The sequence below is a fragment of the Rhinatrema bivittatum genome, chromosome 1 (genome assembly GCF_901001135.1).
Source record: "Rhinatrema bivittatum chromosome 1, aRhiBiv1.1, whole genome shotgun sequence".
NCBI classification, from domain to species: domain Eukaryota; kingdom Metazoa; phylum Chordata; class Amphibia; order Gymnophiona; family Rhinatrematidae; genus Rhinatrema; species Rhinatrema bivittatum.
Window position 1 is genome coordinate 713873470 of NC_042615.1, and position 24648 is coordinate 713898117.

General features: G+C 42.4%; 1 protein-coding gene across 1 annotated transcript in view; it reads right to left on the bottom strand.

Annotated features, from left to right (window-relative positions):
* ZSWIM6 (zinc finger SWIM-type containing 6) overlaps nucleotides 1-24648 on the bottom strand; it is a 357080-nt gene that overhangs the window by 37843 nt on the left and 294589 nt on the right. Inside the window, exons 8-9 of the mRNA XM_029576468.1 lie at nucleotides 21313-21459; nucleotides 17484-17744 (exon numbers count right to left, since the gene is read on the bottom strand). Coding sequence (XP_029432328.1) covers nucleotides 17484-17744; nucleotides 21313-21459 — 408 coding nt within the window. The remainder of the gene's footprint in view (nucleotides 1-17483; nucleotides 17745-21312; nucleotides 21460-24648) is intronic.

The following is a 24648-nucleotide window of genomic DNA, read 5'->3' on the forward strand; positions in this document are numbered from 1 at the left end:
AGTGGAGTGGAGGAGTAGCCTAGTGGTTACAGTAGCGGGCTATGAACCAAGAGACCAGGGTTCAAATCCCACTGTTGCTCCTTGTGACCATGGGCAAGTCACTTTACCCTCCATTGTAAACCCTCTGGGGATAGGGAAATACCTACAGTACCTGAATGTAATCCGCTTTGATGTGCTGAATAAAGTGTGAAAAGCGGAATATAAAAATAATAATAATAATAATAAGTGTGGGCAGCAATAAAAGCTAAGGTAACAAATCTCTGTAAAAGGCAAGTCAGCAAGAGGAGGAAATACTACTGTGGTTCCTTAAGGAATCAGTATAAATGGTAACAAAATCAGGAAAAATAAAGGAAGAGTAGTTCGAAAAGAACCAGAGGAGAATACTGCCCGATCAATAAATGGAAGAAAAATGCTGTTCTCTTCTTTAGATATGAGGGAGACATGAAAAACCAAAGAGGGGAAGAAAGGATGAGTGGTTAGTGATGAGGGGGACCAACAGAAGACAGAAATCTTTAACAAGTTCTTCTGATCAGTATTTACAGATCAGGATACAGAGGGATAAAAAAAGAACAATTTTTACAAATCCAGTTTAGAGAGGAATGAGTACTTAAAGTGCTTATGTGTGTAAATAACGCAATGCGGAACAAAGACCACAGCGCTAAATGAAACAAAACTACATGTCAGGGTTAAAAATAAGGCTAATGCAGAGAGGAAAATATTCAAAGACCCAATGAGCGGGTACCAGATCCAGCTAATTTTAGCCAGTTATTAGGAGGATATTCAGCTACACTAACTGGCTAGGTTTTATGTTGAATATTTCCCTAAATCTAGCAATCAATTTGACTAACTAGATTTAGTATGGCTGGGTTCCCCTGTTGAACTTAGCCAGTTAGTGCTGAAAATCCATCACTAATCAGCTAAGTCTACTTTATAATCCCTTTCCTCCCACCAAAAAAACCCCCAAAAAACAAACAACACACACCCCCTTAGCCACGGAACTATTCAGCTCTTCCTTTTCTGCCCCCCCCCCCCCCATACATTGTTAAAATAGGTTCAGGTCCAGTGTCTCTATCTTCTCTTCCTCTTGTTTTAAATTGTTATAATTTCACCTGAGACCAGCAGGATCTCTACTTCTCTTCCCTTCCATATTTGAAAACTGGCCTTGGGAATGGCCGGATCTCTTCCTTGCTGAAAAACTGGCCCATGGCAGGGGAATTTCCCCTCCCTCTCTGCTTCCCCAGAAAGGAGTGTGCGCCACCAGGGATCTTCCTCTCTCCCTTGCAGCCTTTCATTTTGGGGGGAAAATCACTGTTACAGGCCATTTTTCTCAATGAGAAAGAGGTAAGGAGAAGGAATGGGGATCTGGCAAACCCTGGGGCCAATTTGAAGTATCTTAGGAACAGGAGGGATGGAGGCTAAGAAGGGGTTTGGCTGGCTCCAGGGCCAATTTTAACAGCTGGGAGGGAAGGCAGAGGCTATTACAACAATTTAAGGAATGGGAAGAGAGGTCAGATCAGCCCAAAGAAATTTAAAAAATTTAAGAAACAGAAGGGGAGGTGGTAAGACTAATTTAAGACTACGAAAGGGTGACTAAATGTGGCTGTCCAGCACTAGCCACCTTTTTTCCCCTTTTGGAAACCCTCTCCCAGGCCCGCTCACAATTTCACCTGCTAAATTCAGGTGACTCAATTTAGTCAGCCTGGCTTTGATTTAGCCGGCCAAGTCCTTACTTAGCCAGCTAGATCTCATTGAATACTGATCACCCACTAGTTAATTCACAGGACCTGTAGGACAGCAGTGATTGGGACTCTATGGTAGCTAACAATGTTTGGTGACCTCAATGTGAGGTATGCCACAGGAAAAATAAATGCTGGATGGCAGAGTGTGACAATGGGATTTTGCTCTTCCTGATTACATTTCCTTCCTTTTGATGTTGTGGTTTTTCTCCTATTATACTTAATGCATTTTGTCCTATAAATTTCCTCTTATGGGTGATGCAACTGACTTTATAATTACAAGTCCAGACGAACACAAATGGTTATATTCACAGAACTGACCTCCATAATTCTCTCCTCCTAATGGCAATCAAAACTCATTTTTTGGATCCTTGTTGAATGCATATTTTACCCACATTATTCCAAGACAAAAAAAAATACACAAAGAAAGTATCCTGCAATTGACATGGGCCCATCTTTTCAGAATTCATTCTTACAATGCAGAGCCCTGTGGTTTCTATTGTTAGTTTTCTCCATGGGATATAAAATGTTATCAATTTCTCTAGGCAAAGTTATTTTTCAAAATAATGCACAATCAAAGCAACTAAAACAAATTTCAAACTTGCAAAATATTATCAAGGTGACATTTCTAACAAATAGGTGGAGCATCAGCCTCCTCTCTCTCATAGGTTTGGTTTGTGTTTCTTTAAAGATATGTAAGGCTAATAAAATAAATGAACCATGCAACCCAAATTTATTAGGCAGAGTCTATCATCTTTGCCCAACACATTCAGGCACAGGGGCCAGGATAAATTGCTTTAAAATTACAGACAATCAGTTTTTAAACATTGGGCTAGATTAAGATTGCAATCTTTTGCTAACAGCAATGTCAACAGATTTTGTTTGAAATTCACTGCAGTGCTCATGTGACCATTCAAATCAGTAGAAAGAAAACAACTCGTGCAACTGCACTTCAACTCCTCACCTCTTCACCCCACCCTATCCTACTTCCAACTCCTCTTCTATCCTCCCCTACTCATTTTCACTGTTCAGCACCATGGCACAGACATTCTGTGGAGTAGAGCCAGCAGGAAGGCAATAGTGAATCTGGAACTCAGCTGGCATGCACTTACAGCTCCTGTGGCAATCCTTGCCCCCTCTTCTTCTGGTATTCATTTCCTTTTCCAAACAAAGAACACATTGAGAGGGAGTCCGTGCATACCATGGAGACTGAGTATGCACTTAGTCCTACACTCAGCACAACCTGCCTGCAAGCTCTTCTCCAGAGGTCAGCACCCTCCACACCTCAAACTGGGTGTAAGTGGAGGTAGAGGCAACCAATATAGTAGTCACAAGATGATGGCTTGTAATACCCAAGTGGAATTCCTAATTGTTGTATTGACTGGATACGCAAAGCAAGATTCTACACAACACCCTACTGCCCAGTCCAATAGAACTTCTGGACACTAATGAGAACAAACCACTTGTTTAAACCTCAAGACTTTATTTGAATGCTCTGTGAGTGGTGGCAAACCAAGGTAACTTGAAAACCATGCAAACTAAGATTTATTAATTGATGAAATACTATTTTAATAAAGCCTTTGATATACCAGTCTGCAATGATATAGTTGGTTACAATACTTCTACTCATTTACTTTCTGCCTACACCTTCCCAAGGTGAAAATGAGTCAATATTTAGAACCCTGCTCCTTTCTGCTTTAGGTAGGTGCCAGTCAATGCCTTCTTCCTTGTGTTTATAAGCGTGAGAATGAATTTCCTGCGGACATTTAGCATGACAATACCAAACCAGTGTAGTTTACCGTTAACATTAAGTGTGAAGCACTAACAATATGAAAGGCTGATAATTAAAGCAGTCCTACATTTAGATTGCTCAAAATGCCAACTTGCCTGTTACTTAGCTCCAAGCATTTTCTTCTTTGGTGTTGTTTCTAGGTCTTTGGTTTGTCCTAATACATTTAGTTTGTTTTAACTTTAACACTTAAAAATCAAAGAAATATACTTGTTTCCCTTTTAAAGCTCCTCACTGGAATCCCATCAATTAGACTACACTTATACCCACAGGGGCAACAGTTCATCTGTAGTAGCAAAAAAATGACAGATGCATTCAATGAAGGGGACTCTCATCCCTGAAAGCTTATGCCTCAATAAATCTGTTAGTCAAGGGGCCACTAGTCTCTGTATTGTTTATGCTCTGCATGTATTAGTCTGAACAGGGGACTCAGATGAGGGTCAATACTATCAATTTATTCAGAGAGGAGACTATGTAATAAGGGGTGCTAATTAGCATAGGGTTTTACTCCCATTTTAGCCTGCATTTTTCTGGCACAAGTTAACTCTGTTATGTAACAGGGGTTTTTAACTCCTATAAAATATGTGCTAAAAAAGGAATAAAAACCAATGCTAAGATTAGCACCAGTGCCTGCAAATTCCATATAAAAGAAGGAATTAGCTATTCCTCTGCAATGCAAGCAGGTGTTTTAGAGGGCAGATTGCTTAAAGCACATGTTCTTAATGCTGGAAAGCAGAGTTGCTCACCTGTAACAGGTGTTCTCACAAAAGAGTGACATCATTGGATGGAGTCCAGCATAGAAAACATATGTCAAAGTTTCTGGAACTTTGACTAGGCACACTGAGCATGCTCAGCATGCCCTATACCACGTGTCCATGCGGAGTCCCTCTTCAGTCTTATAACATAGAAGTACATAAAATTGAAAATATAAGGAGAAACCCAACTCTGTGGGGTGGTGGGCAGGTTTTGTGAAGACTAACATCCTGCTGTCCTAGAAGAATACCTGTTACAGGTAAGCAACTTTCTCCTAGGACAAGCAGTATGGTAGACCTCACATATGGGTGAATCCCTAGCTACAGGCTACTCCCCAACACAACAGAGACCAACCAGGTGCCAATGGGCACAACAACCACAGTACTGTTAGTAACAGAGGGGGAAAACAGCCTGAACCCAAACAATGGGCCATAGGCAGGGAGAGTTGGGTTCCACACCTCAAAGAGATTCTTGAGGACTGGCCGAACCTACTGTCATATGTCAGCCATCCTTATCCAGACAGCAATGTGATGTGAATGTGTGGAGAGAACTCCAATTTTCAGCCTTGCAGATCTCCTCCATGGAAACTGCTCGCAAGTGGGCTACTGACGCTGCCATGGTTCTGACAGAATAAGCCTTGACATGACCCCAAAGATGCAGTCCCATCCGAGCATAACAGAAGGAGATGCAATCTGCTAGCCAATTAGATAGTGTTTGTTTGGCAACAGCAACCTTCAACCTATTCTTATCAAAAGAAATAAAAATTTGGGTGAATTGTCTATGGGCTTTTGTCCGCTTCAGATAGAAGGCTAAGGCTCTTGCAGTCCAAAGTGTTCAGTGCTCGTTTGCCTTGGTGCGAATGGGGCTTGGGAAAGAATGTTGGCAGGACGATTGATTGGTTAAGATGGAAATCCATGACCACTTTAGGCAGGAACTTAGGATGTGTACACAAGACCATCCTGTCATAAAAAACTGAGATGACCGCCACCAAAAATATGACCTTCCAGGTCAGGTACTTCAAATCACAGCGGCTCAAAAATGAGTTTATCAGCTGAGCTAGCACCTCCCAAGACACAGCAGGAGGCCTTATGGGAGGCTTCAATTGAAGCAGGCCCCGCATGAAACATACAAATATAGGCTGTATAGAGATAGGCATATCATCTACACCATGGTGGTATGCTCCAACTGCACTCAGATGAACGCTAACAGAGTTAGTTTTCAAGCCTGCCTTCAATAGGTGTAGAAAGTAATCAAGCAGTTTTTGTGTGGGGCAGAACAGATCCAGGGCCTTCTGTTCATACCACACAGAAAACCTCCTCCACTTCAGTTCGTAGGACTTTCTAGTGGAAGGCTTTCTGAAATCCACCAGGACTAAAGACACATCCTCTGAGAGACTGAGTGGTTGCAGAATTAACATCTCAACATCCAGGCTGTGAGTGACAGAGCCTGGAGGTTGGGATGCCGCAACCTGCCTCTGTCTCATGTGATGAGTTCTGGGGAAGTCCTCAGACCACTTGGTTTCTGAATGGACAACTCTCGAAGGAGTGGAAACCAGACCTGCCTCAGTCAATAAGAGGCTATGAGAATCATAGTCCCTCTGCCCTCGTGAAGCTTCAAGGGAGTCTTTGCCATTAAGGGAATGGTGGATACGCGTACAGAAGACCCTTGCCCCAATGGCGGCCAAAGGCATCCGAGGCTGGTTTGCCGTCTGTCCTGTATAGGGAGCAGAACAGAGTCATCTTTCTGTTGCTGAGGGAAGCAAACAGATCCATATCTGGGCTTCCCCAGAGGTGGAAGATACAGTTCGCTATCACCTTTTTCCAGAGTCCACTTGTGGGGTCTGAAGGCACAACTCAGTCTGCCTATGATCACGTTCTCTGTTCCGGCCAGATACATGGCCCTGAGCACCATCCCATGGGACAGGGCCCAGGACCAGATCTGGGCCGCTTCCTGACACTGAAGATACAAACCCATGCCTCCCTGCTTGTTGATATACCACATAGCTACTTTGTTTGGATCAGGACAACTTTATTGGAGAGCCGTTCTCTAAAAGGTCACAGCACATATCTGATCACCCGGAGACCCAGGGTGCTGAGCTCCTCTACATGAGCTCCCCAACCTCAGGTGGATGCATCTGTGCTTAGGACAATTTGGGTATGGGGACTTTGGAAAGATAATCCCTGTTCCAAATTTGAGAGTACCCGTCACCAGGACAAGTCGCAGAAAGACGGGGTAATTCAAATGCGACCCTGGAGGCTCTGCGTGGCCTGGTGCCACTGCGACTTCAGTGTCCATTGGGCTCTGCGCATGTGCAAATGTGCCAAGGGAGTAAAGTGGACAGTTGCGGCCATATGGCACAACAGCCTCAACATGTGCTGAACTGACACATGCTGGCTCTGTTGAATCACAGCCGCTATGGAGTCTAGGTGACCGCCCTGGAATGTGGCAGGAAGGCTTTTGCTTGAGCCGTGTCTAGAAGGGTTCCTACTGAATCCAACTGAGGTAGCGGGCTGAGATGGGACTTTGGGTAGTTGATGATGAACCCTAGTGACTCCAACTCTCGAATGGTCAAGTGCATGGACTGAGTGGCTCCTGCCTGAGATGTGCTCTTGACCAGCCAATCATCCAAATAAGGGAAAATATGCACTCCCAGCCTGTGGAGATGCACCCCCACCACAGCCAGGCATTTTGTAAAGACACGTGGGACTGAAGCTAGCCCCAACTGCAACACACTATATTGGAAGTGCTGTTTTCCCACCAGAAAACTGATACACGTCCTGTGACTTGGGATCTTGATGTGAGTGTAAGCGTCCTTCAAATCGAGATAGTATAGCCAGTTCCCTTTTTGAGAGAGAGGAATCAAGGTGCCCAGGGAAATCATCTTGAACTTTTCTCTTTTTAGAAACTTGTTCAAGGCTCTCAGGTCTAGAATGGGATGGAGTCTTCCTGTTCTCTTTAGAATCAAAAGTACCCTCTTTGATTTGGTGAGATAGGTTTGATCGCTCTAGCCATTAAGAGAGCAGAGAGCTCCCTTATCAGTATCTCCTGATGCACTACTGGTCCTCAAGACAGGCATGGAAGACAATTTGGTGGGACACCCAATAGGTTTAACTGGTATCCTTGTCAGACGATGGACAAAACCCACTGGTCCGAGATTATACGGGTCACTGATCTGTAAAGAATCACAGCCTGCTTCCCCAGCATTTTGGGTACAAGGTGGCTGGCTTACACCTCATCCCAGGATTTGACTGGGGTACCAGCTGGAGCTTGGGATCTCTCTGCTGCCTGGGACAGCTGCAGGAGCTCACTCGCTGTGAATGGGAATAAGGGGCTGGAGGATAGTATTTCCTCTGGCGGTAGAAAGATTTCCTCTGACCCTGTCTCGTTGACCTCCTAGCTGAGGAGGGTGGGTCGGAAGTGTTGGCGAAGAGTTGTTGGAGGGTTTTATCGTGGTCCCACAATTGGGCTACCACATCCCTCACCTTATCTCTGAAGAGATTCTTTCCCATACACAGCAAGTCAGCGAGACTTTCCTGTACTTCTGGTTGGAGATCCAAGACTCACAGCCATGCCATTCTGCGGGCACTGATTCTCGTTGCAGAGACTCTTGATGCCATTTCAAAAACATCATAGGTTGTATGAACCTCATGTTTTCCACACTCCAGGCCCTTATGCACCAGCAACATGAGGATGCTCTGCTGTTGCTGAGACAGCTGCTCGGCCACCTCCTGCACCTGCTTCCAGAGGTTCCAAGAGTATTGGCTCATGTAGAGCTGGTAGGAAGAGATGCAGGCGATGAGCAAGGCTCCCTGGAATACTTTCCTACCAAGAGCATCCATTGCCCTGTGACCCTTCCCCTGGAGGCACCAAGGCGTGGGTCCAAGAGCACTTGGCCCTCTTGAGGATGGATTAGTCTACCACCGATTGGTGCAGCAGCTGATGTTTATCGAATCCTGTAGCCTTCTGGATGAGGTGAACCCCATCCACCTTCTTTGCTCACAGGAGGTACTGTGAGGGGGGTGTTCCCAGATCCTCAGCACAACTCCTTAAAGATCTTGTGCACAGGGACCATAACGATTTTCTTAGGAACCTCCATGAACTGGAAGATTTCCAGCATTTTGTGCCTGGTATCCTCCTCTGTCAACTGAGGAGGAATCTGCAATGTCATCCCCCCAGGGGTTATAAGGAGCCTCATTCTCACTGCAGTCCACAGGGGATGGGTCCTAGGTGCGTGTCCTTCATCCAGAGGCATAAGCACTGGTAGCACTCGTGCCGACAAAGCTGGATGGGAAGCTACATGCCTTGGGGTCCCTGCCGGCCTTAGTGGAGCTTCCTCCTCGGAGGAACAGACAACAACCATTGTGTATTGGTCGGGGGAAGCATTGGTGCCCCGCCAGGCATAATGGTTTCCCAGGAACTGACACCTGGGTCATAACGAACCAAAGGGTACACAGCCGCTCCAGCAGCGGTTCCAGAATGGATAATACTGGCATCGGTACAGTCAGTGCCACAGGTCCAATACCCTGCAGTGCTCAATCCACTGCCACCTGGACTTACTGTTCCAGCTCCTTCTCAAAAGTTGCTGATGCCAACACCAACTGGGAGGCAGGAGGGGTGGACAGATCTTCCTCAGATCCCTGAGGTGGATCAACGACTGCCACCAGGACCGGTGGAGACCATCATGGACTGCCGGCACAGATAGAGGATTGGCATTCCTTGCTGTAGGGTCACTTTGGGGGCACTCCAGCAGGAACCAGCGCCTCCCCGAGCCAGACACCATGCATCGAAGGTGACCAGTGCCAATGCTTCCTCGGCTTCCCTCTGTGCTCGGCCCTATCTTTTCCCGGTGCTGAGGTCGATGATGAACCTGACCTGGAAGAAACTGACAGGGGCCAGTCTCCGGCACCCCTATCTGCCAGCAGCATAGACTGAACCGAAGGCCCTGCCAATGACAATGGCGTGGTGTCCATCAGTGCAGCTCAAAGGTCCATCAGTACAGATGCCGCCAATACAGGCGTCGATTGCTTGGACTTTCTCTACCCGAAGAGTTTCTCCATCTTATCGAGTTGAGCACAATGTCCCTTAAGGGTCGTCTGGCGTACATGTGGCAACCCCGGACATCATGTGATGCCCTGAGGCAGAGGACACATATCTCGTGGGGGTCCATGATGGACATGATCCTTGGGCACTGGCGGCATTGACGAAAACCGGACGAAGTCATGATGAATGAAAAGAAGGGAAGTAAAACATGAGTGGTGATGGAGGGCGGTTGAAGTCGGCGAGAACAGAAGCACTGTCGCCACAGGGGGAACGATAGTGAAAAAGACACTTACCGAGAACGACAAAAAAAACTGACTAAGGAGCATACAGTGAGGAACCAAGAGGGACCCAGTGTTGATAGAAACATGGAAAAACCGGAAATAACCAGTGAAATGTTTCCAAGGCAATTTTCAAGGAAAAAGCCAAGAGCTCACGAAACTGCAAGGCGATAGCTCCGAGGAATAAGAGACAGAAGAGGAACCCTGCGTGGTTGCATGGTATAGGGCATGCTGGGCACACTCAGTGAGCCTAGTCAAAGTTCCAGAAACTCTGACATAAGCTTTCTGTGCCGGGCTCCATCCAATGTCACCTATGTGGGAGTACTATCATCCTGCTTGTCCTAGGAGAAATTTAACTCCTGAGTCAGACAGATGTAAAATGTAACTGACATTTTTGGTTGCCATATTAAACTACTGCTGTGCCTGGTATGGTAGCGTCTAGCTGCTTCTACCACACTGGGCACAGCAATGGAATAACTTTGGCCATGAAAAATATGAGTTTATTCCACCTTGGATCCAAACGTTTAATTTCTAGTGCTCTTTTAGGGAGGGTACCTGCAGTTTAATCAGTACACTGGCTTTGTGCATCCAACTTTGGTCTACTGTTAAACTATAGATGCCTACCTAGAGAGCTTACACTTTTGTTCCCACTCCAAAGAGCAAATTCTTGCATCCGAAGCCCATTTGGCAGAAAATGGCAAGTAAAATGAAAGCATAAGTTCTTTGGAGCAGGAAATTATAGCTATCACAAAGCATAAGCTTTGGGGTAGGTGGGGCAGCAACCTAAAACTCAACAGGATGCCAAAGTCAGATGGCACAGCACCAAAGTGCACACTGTTCAGCTGAAGGTGTCCACCACAGAGAACTTGGGCTTTGATTTTACTTTTCATGCCTTGCCAAAATGGCATTTATTTAACCAATTTCTATTCCACCAACCTGGAATTCTTGGTAGATTACAGCTTCACATACATAGTTATTATACAAAAATAAAACTGCTTTACAGAGTGAAATATGATAAAACATGACAATACAAACATCACATAAAATGCAATAATAGCGCAACATCAGTAGTGAAATTCAATCATCAAAAGCACGCTGAAAGAGTTAAGTTTTTAGGGACTTTCTGAAACAATAAGGTCTCCCTCAGTCCTAATCTATAAGGCAAGGAAGTTCCAGAGTTCAGGTCCAGCAAATTGAAACAATCACATTGTCGTCTCAGATAAATGGGCCACTATAAGGAAAGGGGTTTCCAGGAGATGTCTGTTGGGTAATTGGACAACATGGGAAAGTTGATCTCTCTGCCCTGACTGTCAAGCAAGGGGCAGATTTGCCACGAAGAGCCTTGAAAATTAAGGCCAGAACCTTAAAGTGTATCCACCAGCCAACAGGTAGCCAGTGAAGATTAGTCAAAACTGGGGAGATATGTGCACAAGAGAAAGTGCCTGTAATTAAGCGAGCTGCTGAGTTCTGGAAAACTTGTAGTGATCTCATAAGAATTAGGCAGGCCTAGAAAGACAGCATAACAGTAGTCTAGTGAGGCAAGGATGATAGATTTGGTGATCATACGGAAGTCGGCAGAAGAAAGAATAGGTTTTAAAGTTCTCAGCAGGCGGAGCCTGTAGTATGTGAGATTGGTGCTGTGCATCCCAACTTGTGGGCACATTCATTCACGGTCATTCTTACAAGGAATGGCAAGTAAAATAAAAGAATTAGCTCTCTGGGGAATGCACTTACAATTAGATGAATAAATCATAGGCTATCTGGGTGGGCACCAGCGGCTGAACAGTTCACACTTTAGCACTACAAGTGTGTCTGCTGTCCAGCTGTTCAGGAAAACAAAGAAAACCTGTGACTGGTGCCGTCTCAGAGAGCTTACATTGGAAGTTTAACTCTTGGGTCTGAGATGGAGTAAATATTTCTGGTAGCAAATGTCTATTGTGCTCAGTGTGGTACTCCACCTCAGACCCAGGAAGATTTACATTTCCAATGTAAGCTCTTTGGGGTAAGCACCTACAGCTGAACTGTACTACAAAGGTTAGAATACACAGCACCAAGTGTTTATCATTCAGCTGAAGGTGCCTTCCCAATACAGCTTATGTTTTATTCAACTGTAGGTGAAGCTCCAGATAGATTATGCCTTCTTTGGTCTGAGGAGGCACAAACTCATTTCTGGTGGCTAAAGTTATTCTATTGCTGTGCCCAGTCTGATAGAAAGACACTACAATATGGCACAGCTACAGAATATCATAGCAATCAGGAATGCGAGTTAACTTTTGTTCCACCTCAGGCCAAGGAATTAACCTGAAAATCCACTTAAGTATATTAAACCGGGAGAACAAAGGTAAGCACTCGAAGTTGGAAGGAATGACACCTAAATGGACTTGCATCCAAGATTTTGGCCAAGTCTGGTTGCCCAGTGCCAATCTTGCATGCAAGGCCATTTTGCCAAGTGAAATCAAAGAGTAAGCTCTTTGGAATGGGGAACTAGTCATTTGAGATGCACAACACAAAGTGCATACTATTCAGCTATAGGTACCTTCCCTAGAGAGCTTAAACTTTGATTTCACTTCGCATGCCTTATCCAAATGGCCTTGCATGTGAGATTGTGCTCAAGTCGTGATGCCCAGTGCCAATCTTGCATGAAAGGTCAGTTTGGTCACACTCCTTTCAGCTTCAAACACTTACCTCCTTACCCTTGTTTTAAAGCACTTTTCTACCTTAGTACAGATTTTTTCAGTTTTTCATATTTTAGTGTGCTTTTTTAAACTTTATTTTCATTCCATTAGCTTACTGCATCCTGCAAGGAGCCATTTTAAAGCGCGTTAAGTAAAACCCATGCAAAAATGTAACTCCAATTTTAGCATGGGTTTTATTACATCGGCCCCAATAAGAGGTAGGAGTGTCTTTCAAAAACTTCAAAATATCTCCTCAGGAAAAAAACCAAAAAGTAAAAGAAAAGGAGATCACACGGATACGGTTTTAATGGAGTCTGCTTTCACTGCATTTGATAACAGTGTTGTCATAACTCCGCTTTCTCTTTCTTGTACTCTTAACTGAAGACATCGACTTGAAGTCTACTTTCAGACAATCTGTGCAGATCAAACCATTACCTCCCTAACCTTATCCCTTTCCCTCTCCTACAGATTTTCTGACTCATTCTCAAACTCCCTATGGAATATGTGCTTGATTTCCAAAAAGCTTACATACATTCATGACCTCCTTATATACTATGCGCTCTCTCCCATCTTCTAGCTTTGACTGTGACCTGACTTTCCACTGATGAATCTAGAGCTTTTTGAGGGTTTATCCTACACACTTCACTTGATAGGCCAAAGTATGAATGTCATGCTGCAGCTCTCCCTGTCATTTGAGGCCCATTCCAGCCTATTCAGCCCATCATCTTTCCAGGTAACTCATCTATCAGCTCCCTGATCAGTTCCCCTTTCCTCAGATTTCAACTTTGGCCTTCCTTCTTCCTTAAATAAGCTTCCCCTTCCCTTATTCTTGGGGACATTAACTTCCACACTGACAATACCTCTGACACTTGTACCTCAAAGTCCTTTGACTTCTAAATACGCTCTTATCACCTCACTGACCAATAACGGCCACTATCTTGGACTAGTCCTTTCTTCCAACTGCTCTCTCTCAGTTTTCTCCACCTATCATCTGGTAACCTTCACCCTCACAACCAATACCTTTAGGAACTAACCCTTGTATCTTCCACACTACCATCTTTGTTTTCCTTAGAGTATTGAGACGACAGATTTTTGTTGCAACACTATACTATGCTCTGCTTTGCACATTCTTGCCCCACTCCATCCCCATCCTGTAAGGTGTACCAAATCCCAACCTTGACTCACCTCTATAGTTCACTTCCTAAACTCCTGCACCTACTCTACCGATGCCATACAGTTCAAATTCATGCTTATCTTCCTACAGTCTGCTATTGCACTCAAGCAGCAAACCCATTAAGAAGCAAACCTATTTGACAAACAACCTTGCCTCTAATCCTAGCTGTCACTTGACTGCACTCACGTTTCCTCCTAAAACTGCCTCCACCTTAATTGTAATCTGCCAAAAGCAATTACTTTCAGATCAACAGAATATAAGCAACACTACATAAACAAATCCCTTCTTCACTCTCTTGCCAGTGTATGGCTGACTTCTTCCATGAAAAAGTTCACAAAATTAAACCTGAATTATTTCAATTCATTCCCTCCCTTTAGCTTCTGCCACTTAGTTTCCTCCTTTCATTTTGGAGAAGGAACAATGTTCTCTTTTCCTCCAAAGTCATTCCTTGCTGCTCTGACCCCATTCCCACCCATCTCATTTTTATGTCCCTTGCAATCATCCCCTGCATCACATCCTCAATCACTTCTCACTGCAATCACTGCTTTTAAGCATGCTGTGTTCATTCCTCAAATAAATTCACTAGGATCCTACCCGCTCTATCTATTGTTCCAACTCCCTACTGCCTTTTGAATCCAAACTACTCAAAAGGGCCTTTCAGCTCTGCTGCCTTAACTAGTTTGCAACTCAAGTCATTCTGGAACCACTTCAATTGGGCTTCTGCCCTCTACATTCAACAGACAGCTCTTGTCAGAGTTTCCAGTAACTTCTTCACAGCCAAGGTATTTTACTCAATCCTCATTCTCCTTATCTGCTGTTTTCAACATGGTTGATCGTTGTCTAGCCCTTACTCAAAAGCGAGTCTCAAAATTAAAGCAAGGTCAATCTTGGTTCTCTTTTTACTTTTTAGTGTATCCTCTTGTGATCTTCTTCCACTGCTATCCTATTTTCAGTTGGTGTACCTGAAGGCCAGCTTCTCTCTACAGTTTATTTCCTTGGTGTTCTGATCTCTTCCCAAGATTTTCAGTACCATCTTTATGGCGATGACTCAAATCTACCTCTCTGCAGAGCTTGCACCCAGAATCCAATTCCAAATCTTAGCCTGTCTGATGCTGCTGCCTGGATGTCCCACTGCCACCTTAAACTTAGAATGAACAAAAGAGAACTTGGCATTTTTTCCCAAACCCACTTCCCATATATTCTTTTCTTTGTGGATAACAGAATTATCCCCCCAGACTCCTCAGCATACAACATTCATGTCATCAAACTTCTATCTTCTCCTCTGCACATACCCAAAAATTGCTAAAATGTGTTTCTTTGTATCACCGAAATCCATCCTTTTTCATCTGACCACATTATGAAAACCCTCATCTATTGTCATCACCTCCTGCTTACCACCTATTCCTCACAGCTCTCCATCTGAACCATCTAGTCCGTCTCCAGCCTATTCAAAATTCAGCTTCACAAGTAATGTTCTTCCAATATCATTTCACTGGTTCCTATCCAGTTCCACATACAGTTCAATCTTCTTCTATAAGTGTATTCACTCTGCAGCTCCTCATTACCTCTCATCTCCCCCTGTACCTCTCCTCAGGAGTCCCTTTCATGAGGCAAGCTGCCCATATCTGAGTCATCGTCCTCCACTGCCAGCTCCTGACTGCACACTTTCTAACGCGCTGCACCATACTCCTTGAATAATTTCTTAAATGGGTGTGTTCTACTCCCTAGCTCAGAACTTTCCAAACTGTGTGTTGTGACACATTAGTGTGTCGCCTGCAGTGTGCAGGTGTGTCACGCAAGCCCGGGCAACTCCAACGCGAGTTTGAGCTTTTTTTTTCTAGCAATTCACTTTTTTTTTTTTTTCCAGTTTGTGGTTACTTATTATTGGGCGATTTTTTTCTGTCAAATCGTGGTTTTTTTTGGTTTGGTGGGTGGGACTTGAGCCCAGCTATCCCTGATTGGCTGCTGCTGCCGATGAGGCCTGGCCACGAGGAGTACTGACTGCAAGCAACTGTGTCTGGTGATCCTGGAAGGTGTAATGCAGCATGGCAGCCTTGAACCCTGAAGGGAGTGAAGCACTTAACTGGCAACAATCAAAAAGAAGAGGTACATGAGTGTGGGGGCCAGACATGTGCTTGGGGGGGGGAGAGATGAGTGTGGGGGGGCCAGACATGTGCTTGCTGGGGGGAGAGAGATGAGTGTGGGGGGGCCAGACATGTGCTTGCTGGGGGGGAGAGATGAGTGTGTGGGGGCCAGATATGTGCTGGGTGGGGGGGGAGAGAGATGAGTGTGTGGGGGCCAGACATGTGCTGGGTGGGGGGGGAGAGATGAGTGTGTGGGGGCTAGATATGTGCTGGGGGGGGGGGGAAGAGATGAGTGTGTGGGGGCCAGATATGTGCTTGGGGGGGAGAGAGATGAGTGTGTGGGGGACAGACATGTGCTTGAGGGGGGAGAGAGATGAGTGTGTGGGGGCCAGAGAGATGAGTGTGTGGGGGCCAGATATGTGTTTGGGGGAAGAGATGAGTGTGTGGGGGAAGAGATGAGTGTGTGGGGGAAGAGATGAGTGTGTGGGGGAAGAGATATGTGTTTGGGGGGAAGAGATGAGTGTGTGGGGGCCAGATATGTGCTTGAGGGGGGGGGAGAGATGAGTGTGTGGGGGACAGACATGTGCTTGAGGGGGGGGGGAGAGATGAGTGTGTGGGGGACAGACATGTGCTTGAGGGGGGAGAGAGATGAGTGTGTGGGGGACAGACATGTGCTTGAGGGGGGAGAGATGAGTGTGTGGGGGACAGACAATTTGTTTTATTAGTTACTCAAATTATAACAATAACATTAATCTTGGAATATTATATATTTTTAATATAAAAAAAGGTTTTCATGAGATATGATGTGTCGTGAAACATTTTATTTATGTATATATTTAAGGAAACATACAGAAATTGTCGAAATACGTTTTGTTCGTTTAACGTTTAACCTCTGGTTTGCTAGTAGACTGAATTACTGGGTCGTGAAATTATGTTTGTCTAAAAAGTGTGTCACCAACATGAAAAGTTTGGAAAGCTCTGCCCTAGCTGGTCATATTCAAAAGCTGCATAAAACTCACCTTTTTGAGGCTGCTTTTAAATCTCAAAAACCTGGTTCTCCTTGATAGCCAAGGTGATTTTAACCATGCTTTCTATAATAAATTTCCTGAAGTCTCTTATTTGTCTTGTCTGTATCTTAACCAGACGGTAAGCTCCACCTAGCAGGGACACTCATGAGAATCCATACAGCACTGAATATATGTAATAGTACTAACCAAATGATAAGTAGTAGTAAAAGTACTAATTTAGGTATACCTTCCCTCTCCAAGCAAAAAGCACTTTATTTGTATCATGCCAAAGTTTGATAAACCTGCTCTTAAACCTCCACTGATGGAGATTTTATTAACCCTTTCACAGCTTCACAACTATCTTGGTTCCTGTATTGGACTACGCTTGCATTTAGAAAAGAACTGGTATTATCCTCAGTTAACCACTTGACTGGTTTCCTCTGGGGACTGGCCCCACTTATCTTTATTCATAGCTGTGGGGTTTTTTGTCCCCCCCAAAAATCTTCTTATATTCTTGCAATATTCTAGAATGCATGGGTAAGACCCTAAGCACACATCCACAATTTTCTTTGATGTCACTTTTTCATCTGTTTATACTTAATTTGTATTTGGCATACATCAGTGGGGGGCTAGCTTAGATTTCTGATGGCAAACAGCAAAACTTTGATATCTAGTTAAGTCCATTTGAATGCACACAGCAATGCACAAATATCTTCAAAAGCAAACCACCAATTCATTTCGCTTTGAAAATGAAAGAGAAACCAGAATGAAATAGAAAAGAGGGAGTAATACTTTTGTTAGTTTTTATCAAGGAATTGTATTTCTTAAAAAAAAAAAGGTAGTACTGCCACTTAAGCAAGGCTTAAGTGCCAAACTTTGTGTGCCCTTTCACACCATTTTCCAAAGAAACACATTACATGAAGAGGTGAAAAATGTTATCAAGCTACCTTCTAACAGGAAGACTGCTTGCTTTCGAAAAATCTTCACCAGCGTATCATCCAATTCGATTTCTTGAAGCTTAGAAATGAGCTGCTCTTCATTTCGACAAACCTTCTCTTGTGCATATAAGCCATCGGGCATGATGCGTTGCTGCCCCAGTCCTATCAATGCTACTTCCACAGCTAGTGTTAAATACGACTCCCCTTCCTCTAAGAATTTGTGTGCAGGCAGGTGCTGGTACTCCAGAGATTTGCACTGCCCCATGTTCTCTGCAAAGTTTACAAAAGGAATAATACATCAGAACCCATTTTAATCAATAATTCTGCTGTAATCTGACATTTATAAACGCTCCTTGTCAAAAATGTTCATGTATTTTTAGGCACTGTGTTTTCATACAGGCATGGACTACTGTAAATAAATCTAGAGTGCCAGAAAAATAAATTTACTCTTTGGTGATTTGAAACACAAATTTATAATATGTTACGAAATTTTTTCAGCAAGTTTAGATAAAGAATTTAATTTCCTGTTGTAAATTAAGAAAGCCAATAGCATGAGAGAAAAATCCCACTGTCACCCCTACAGGACAACACCAGATACAGCCAAACTACCATCAATCATACACAGGGTACTCCCAGTAATCCCTTGAAACTGACAGACTGTATTTGTTATGCCTGATAAGTAAACAAAAAGGTCAACTCACTATGACTTCCTTCCTACCCCTGATTACACTTTATCTGTCTTTCACAACTCCTACAGGTGGATGAGTATACACAAACATATGGCTGCTTAATACAAGAGGGAATGCAGAGGCATAACAAGAGGCTAACCATTATGCGCTTCTAATGCTGCTGTTTCAAGTCATTTTGGTTTTCCTATCACAGTGCCTTTGTAATGCCACTGATTATTGTGAACGTTGCTCTCCTGAGTCATTACTCTCGGACATCAGTGTAACCTAATTTCCAATTCTAAATACAAAGAACTATTTGAAGGGCTTTTAAGATGCAAGTCCCTACAAAAATGATACACTTTTTTTGCTCAGTTGAATCATTATTTATTCTCCCAGTTGTTACTCAGGGGAAATGGGCTGTGAAATTAGAGATGTGTTGTTACTCAAGACATTGGAAAATCATGTGTAGCTAAACACAAAAAATGTTTGAGGAAAGTTATGGTTCCAATGTAAATGGAACAACTTGACTGGGAGAAAAATACAGTTGCACTCATAAGTTTACATACCCCGACAGAATTTGTAAAATGAGTAGAATTTCAAGAAAAGGAGTATTCAGACAACACACATCTGTTATTTTTGAAGTGTTTCAAATTCAGCTATTATGCGTCACAGAATAGCACAATCATTAAACAAACCATAGCAGTAAAGGAAATAATAAAATGGTCCTGTTCAAAAGTTTGCATACACTTGAATGTTTGGGCTGATAATATATACTCAAGTTGACACACAATAAATGATCTGGAAAGAAATACGACGAGTGAGATAATCAAATTTGCAGATGATACAAAATTGTTCAGAGTAGTTAAATCACAAGCAGATTGTGATAAATTGCAGGAAGACCTTGTGAGACTGGAAAATTGGGCATCAAAATGGCAGATGAAATTTAATGTGGATAAGTGCAAGGTGATGCATATAGGGAAAAATAACCCATGCTATAGTTACACAATGTTAGGTTCCATATTAGGTGCTACTACCCAAGAAAGAGATCTAGGCATCATAGTGGATAACACCATTGAAATCATCGGTTCAGTGTGCTGCGGCAGTCAAAAAAGCAAACAGAATGTTGGGAATTATTAGGAAGGGAATGGTGAATAAAACGGAAAATGTCATAATGCCAAGGTGCGCTCCATGGTGAGACCGCACCTTGAATACTGTGTACAATTCTGGTCGCCGCATCTCAAAAAAAGATATAATTGCAATGGAAAAGGTACAGAGAAGGGCTACCAAAATGGTAAGGGGACTGGAACAGCTCCCCTATGAGGAAAGACTAAAGAGGTTAGGACTTTTCAGCCTGGAGAATAGACGGCTGAGGGGGGATATGATAGAGATGTTTAAAATCATGAGAGGTCTAGAACGGGTAGATGTGAATCGGTTATTTACTCTCTCGGATAATACAAAGACTAGGGGGCACTCCATGAAGTTAGCATGTGGCACATTTAAAACTAATCTGAGAAAGTTCTTTTTTACTCAACGCACAATTAAACTCTGGAATTTGTTGCCAGAGGATGTGGTTAATGCAGTTAGTATAGCTGTGTTTAAAAAAGGATTGGATAAGTTCTTGGAGGAGAAGTCCATTACCTGCTATTATTAAGTTGACTTAGAAAATAGCCACTGCTATTCCTAGCAACAGTAACATGGAATAGACTTAATTTCTGGGTACTTGCCAGGTTCATATGGCCTGCATTGGCCACTGTTGGAAACAGGATGCTGGGCTTGATGGACCCTTGGTCTGACCCAGTATGGCATGTTCTTATGAAGGATAGTATTCACACTTGTGCCTTGTTTGATTGTAATTAGTGTTTGTGTATAAATAGTGAGTTTCTAAGCTCTTGAGAAACCCTTGTGCATTTCATCCAGAGCTGCACTAATTTTGGTGGTTTTTTGACACATGAGGAAAGCAAAAGAACTGTCAAAGGATCTACAAGCACAAGCAGTTCAACTTTATAAATCAGGAAAAGTATATACAATGATATCCAAAGATTTGATAATGCCCATCAGTACTGTTCAAACTGATCAAGAAGTGGAAAATTATAGGTTCTGTTAATACCAAGCCATGGTTGGGTAGACTAAAAGATTTCAGACAACTGCCAGGAAAATTTGTCAGGATGCAAAGAAAAACCCACAAGCAACTTCTACTGAAACAAAGTGGTGTGGGTGTTTCAGCAGGCACAATAAGGAGATGCTTGAACAAAAATGGGCTGCATGGTAATTGCCAGAAAAAAGCCATTGCTGCACCAATGCCACAAAATAGCCCACTTATAATACATCATACGGCACCTAGAGAAGCCTCAAAACTTCTGGAACAAAATAATTTGGAGTGATGAGACCAAATTGAACTTTATGGTCACAACTATAAATACTGTGTTTGGAGAGGAGTCAACAAGACCTATGAAGAGAAGCACACCATCCCTACCGTAAAGCATGGAGGTGAATCTCTGCAATTCTGGGGGCATGTGAGATACAGAAGCACAGGGAATTTAGTTAAAATTGATGGCAGGATGAATGGAGCATCTTATCAGAAAATACTGGAGGAGAATTTGCATTCATCAGCCAGGAAGCTGCACATGTGGCGCACTTGGACTTTTCAACATGACAGTGATCCGAAACATAAGGCCAAGTCAATCCTTCAGTGGCTGCAACAGAACAAAGTGTAGGTTCTGGAGTGACCATCACAGTCTCCTGACCTCAACATCATTGAGCCAATTTGGAGAGAACTCAAACATGCAGTTTATGCTAGATAACCAAAATGTACAGGATCTGGAGGCTTTTTGCCAAGAGGAATGGGCAGCTTTACCTCATTCACAACTATCACAAAAGACCGCAAGCCGTCATTGATCCAATATTGTCATTAATACATGATATTAAGAACTAAGGGTATACAAAATTGTGAACAGGACCGTTTTATTATTTCCTTTATTGTTATGTTTTTATTTATGATTGTGCTATTCTATGATGAATAGTTTAATTTGAAACATTAAAAACAGGCGTTTTGTCTGATCATTCATGTTTTCTTAAAATGAAACGCGTCTTACAAATTCTACCAGGGGTATGTAAACTTGTGAGCACAACTGTATCTGAAAAGTTTTGTATCTAATGCGCAAATAACTTACCTGTGAAATCTGAGAACACATGGAAGCTTTCTTCATCCACCCTACAGACTTCCATAAGACTACTGAAGAGAGTGCCGATAGGATCCAATGGATGGCCGACCCAACCTTCAAGATTGGTTATTGATGTTACTCCTTTGTGAAGAAGCTCTAACATTTCAGGACACGAAAAAGAAAAATAATTAGCTTTGTCAGTTTAAAGGTGAACCAGACATTGATCCTGGCTGCACAGAGTTATTCTACAATAAAATCAGAGCATTCATCTGTTATTTTTTTTTCAACCAAAAATGATCAGCCATTGCTAAAATATCTATACCATCAGAGAAAGAAAAACAGCTTCTACCTGTGTTAATCTCTGGGGAAAAAAAAAGTAGAAACTGTTCATTAGTACATTTCCATGCAATTTAAAACTTGCTGTCCCATGTTTGGGGTGGGAATGGAGAGCTGATCATTTGTTAAGTTTGCAGCAGCCAGCACCTTGTATGTGAAACAGATACAATAGCTTAAAATTCTATTTTCTATTAATTTTATTTTTTTTGTTGTTTTTGATGGTTCCACTCTGTCACTTAAGAGCTATTTTATGTTTGTAATTTAAAATTCATAAATACAATTAAAAAAAAATTCCAATTCTAATATCTTTACAAAACCTTCCACATTGGCCCATGCAGTTATTTGATAAACAATCTTTCCTGAAGATATATACATCAGTAGAAAGCACACACTTCCAACAAATGAAGGTTATTTCTCATTCAGAATAAATTTAATCATCAGTTTCCAATTATATTTTTTTTTTCTAGAGATGAGACACAAAAACAGATTTCAAGATACAGTTCATTTCCATAAACCACATAAGCTTTTGTAGCACTTAACTAGTTTTTCAAGTAATAAGCTCTCTGGATGACAACTCTGTTTCAACAAAACCATAAAGCAAATATTCAAATGCATTATGCAAGCAAATGCCACTGCTTCTCTGGGCAAAAGAGTGGTTTCTTGGGAATCTTAATGGGCAGCTTCAATTTCATTTTAAAACTTTTTGCCTATAACTTGTTAGTAGTATAATTTGTTAGGTCAACAGGAATGTGATTTATTGAAATTCAGGACTTAAAAAACATTCCAGTGGAAAGATATTCTATGACTTCACTCCCCCCCCCCCCCCCCCCCCCAAATAAAAAATAGTGCTCAAATGCAATGATTATTTAAAAAAAAAAATATATATATATATATGCCTCAGAATCTTTGCATTTGTCAGCAAAAGTGAATCAACCTCCTTTGTGTATGCTGAAAAAGCAGCACATAAATGTAAAATAATGGAATTCAGTTTTTACTTTGGTTTACACTGAATGAATCCTGTAATGCATTATGCACTTAATTACAATCCACTCATTATCCCTCTCCTGATGTTACTATTATCTGGCACTAGGTGAAGGGAGTGCTGGGTATGCTCCAACCCTGTCTGCAAAAAGGCAAGAAGACTTCAGTGTCCACACTATGTTTAAACATGCTCTAAAGCAGTTATGCAGTTAACTTCGTAGGAAACGAAGAAATAAACAAAAACCTTTCATTTACTGTAGAAAACCCCCCCACAAAGAATCACAGGAGCTAGGGAAGTTTTTTTTCTAATTTTAAGATAAAGATAATTAAAAAAACACAAAAAGGTCTTATGCACATTGCATGCTTTGGAAGGAGTCAGCAGTAGAAAACCTGCAGTATAGTTCACAAAGAAAGTGGCCAAACGTGCTCAGTAACTGCCCTGTTGGACCGATGGGCACCATTACTACATTCATCAGAGCCAGCAGATTTGATGTTCAAACGGAATTAAGAGGCAAAGCAAAAGGAGATACCAATTAACTACAAACACACAACAAGGATACAATTCCAACAATGGCCAATCCAGGTTCTTATGGACTGGGTTGGCCACTGTTGGAAACAGGATGCTGGGCTTGATGGACCCTTGGTCTGACCCAGTATGTTATGTTCTTACAACATTTGCCTCGCATTTCCCTTAACACTGCACACAAGGGCTCATTTTCTTCCATACGTACATAGCTAAACACATAGGCGCTAGTTCTATAGGTGCAGTGAATGCTTGAGCACCCACCCAATGTTGAATAATCTCCTTCAATGTATCCAGAGAGGGGTAAATTTTTAGTTTAGCGCCCCCAATCATTTAGAAAAGTTGGTTTTTATGGCTGACACTTCAAAAATCAACACTCACATATTTAAACAGGGTGCTCTGACAATCCATGGGCACCATGGAAAGACCCAGGAAACCAGTCAACCATGCCCATCTGTGTGGTATGAATTATGTATGTTTACATTAGCTTAGGTGACTGAGAAATCATGATGCCCAGTAGTGTTACCTAGTTTTTTAAATTAGTATAAATCAGGCCTACCTGCTAGTTTAGCAATGTAATATGCCAATACTATGAGTGTGTATCCCTATAGTTGTAGCGATGAGCAGTCCCATGAATTTGTGCTGTCTGAGCAATAAATATGTATAGAGCGAGAAAAAGAAAACAGTTTGTGTGCAAATGGAAAAGTACATGAAATGCAAGTATGAGAAGAAGTGAAAATGAAGGAGCAAAAGCTATGAATGCAAGTACAACTAGGCTTAGAATAGGAAAAGACAAAATATGGATGTAAATGCAAATATTTGGGTAGGCCAAAGTTATTTTCAAAAGGTTTCCTATGGTATAGGAAACTTTAGTTAGTATTTAAAAATAGGAAAAGGTTACTTAACTTGCATTGGTCATTATCTCAGAGCAAAAGAAGCAAGTTTATTTAATCTAGCTTTCCAAATTTCCCAAGTACGCACCTGTTTTAAACAGGTCAACATTGCTCCAAAAAACAGCAATAGGAGCTGGGTGGCTGTGTCAGGGCTACTGTGAACTTACACAGGAGTAAATATATTGCAGGTGGTGAAAAAAGTCTGTACGCATTTGGCTGAAAAGGTATCTGTGGGAATGTCTGTAGGCATAATGAAATATGTATAGCTATAGAGGATCCATCACCTGCATGCACTAAAAAAAAAAAAAAGTGAACAAAATGTTCATTATTATGCTATACCACCACCTGAAAGACACACACCTCGCTTTCCTACTAACAAATTATAGATTTAAAACAAAATTGCAGTGCAGGTCTTATAAAAATTAAGTAGCATTATATCAGAGGTTCTAATGGATTTGAAACTACTGAAACAAAACATAGAACATGACGGCACTTTGCCCAATTTCATTCTTGATGTGATGCCACAGACCCCAGTTGCTCTAGTTTTACCACTCCACTTCTTTACAACTAGGGATACTCCTTGCTTATCTCAGGCTTTTTTTTTTTTAAATT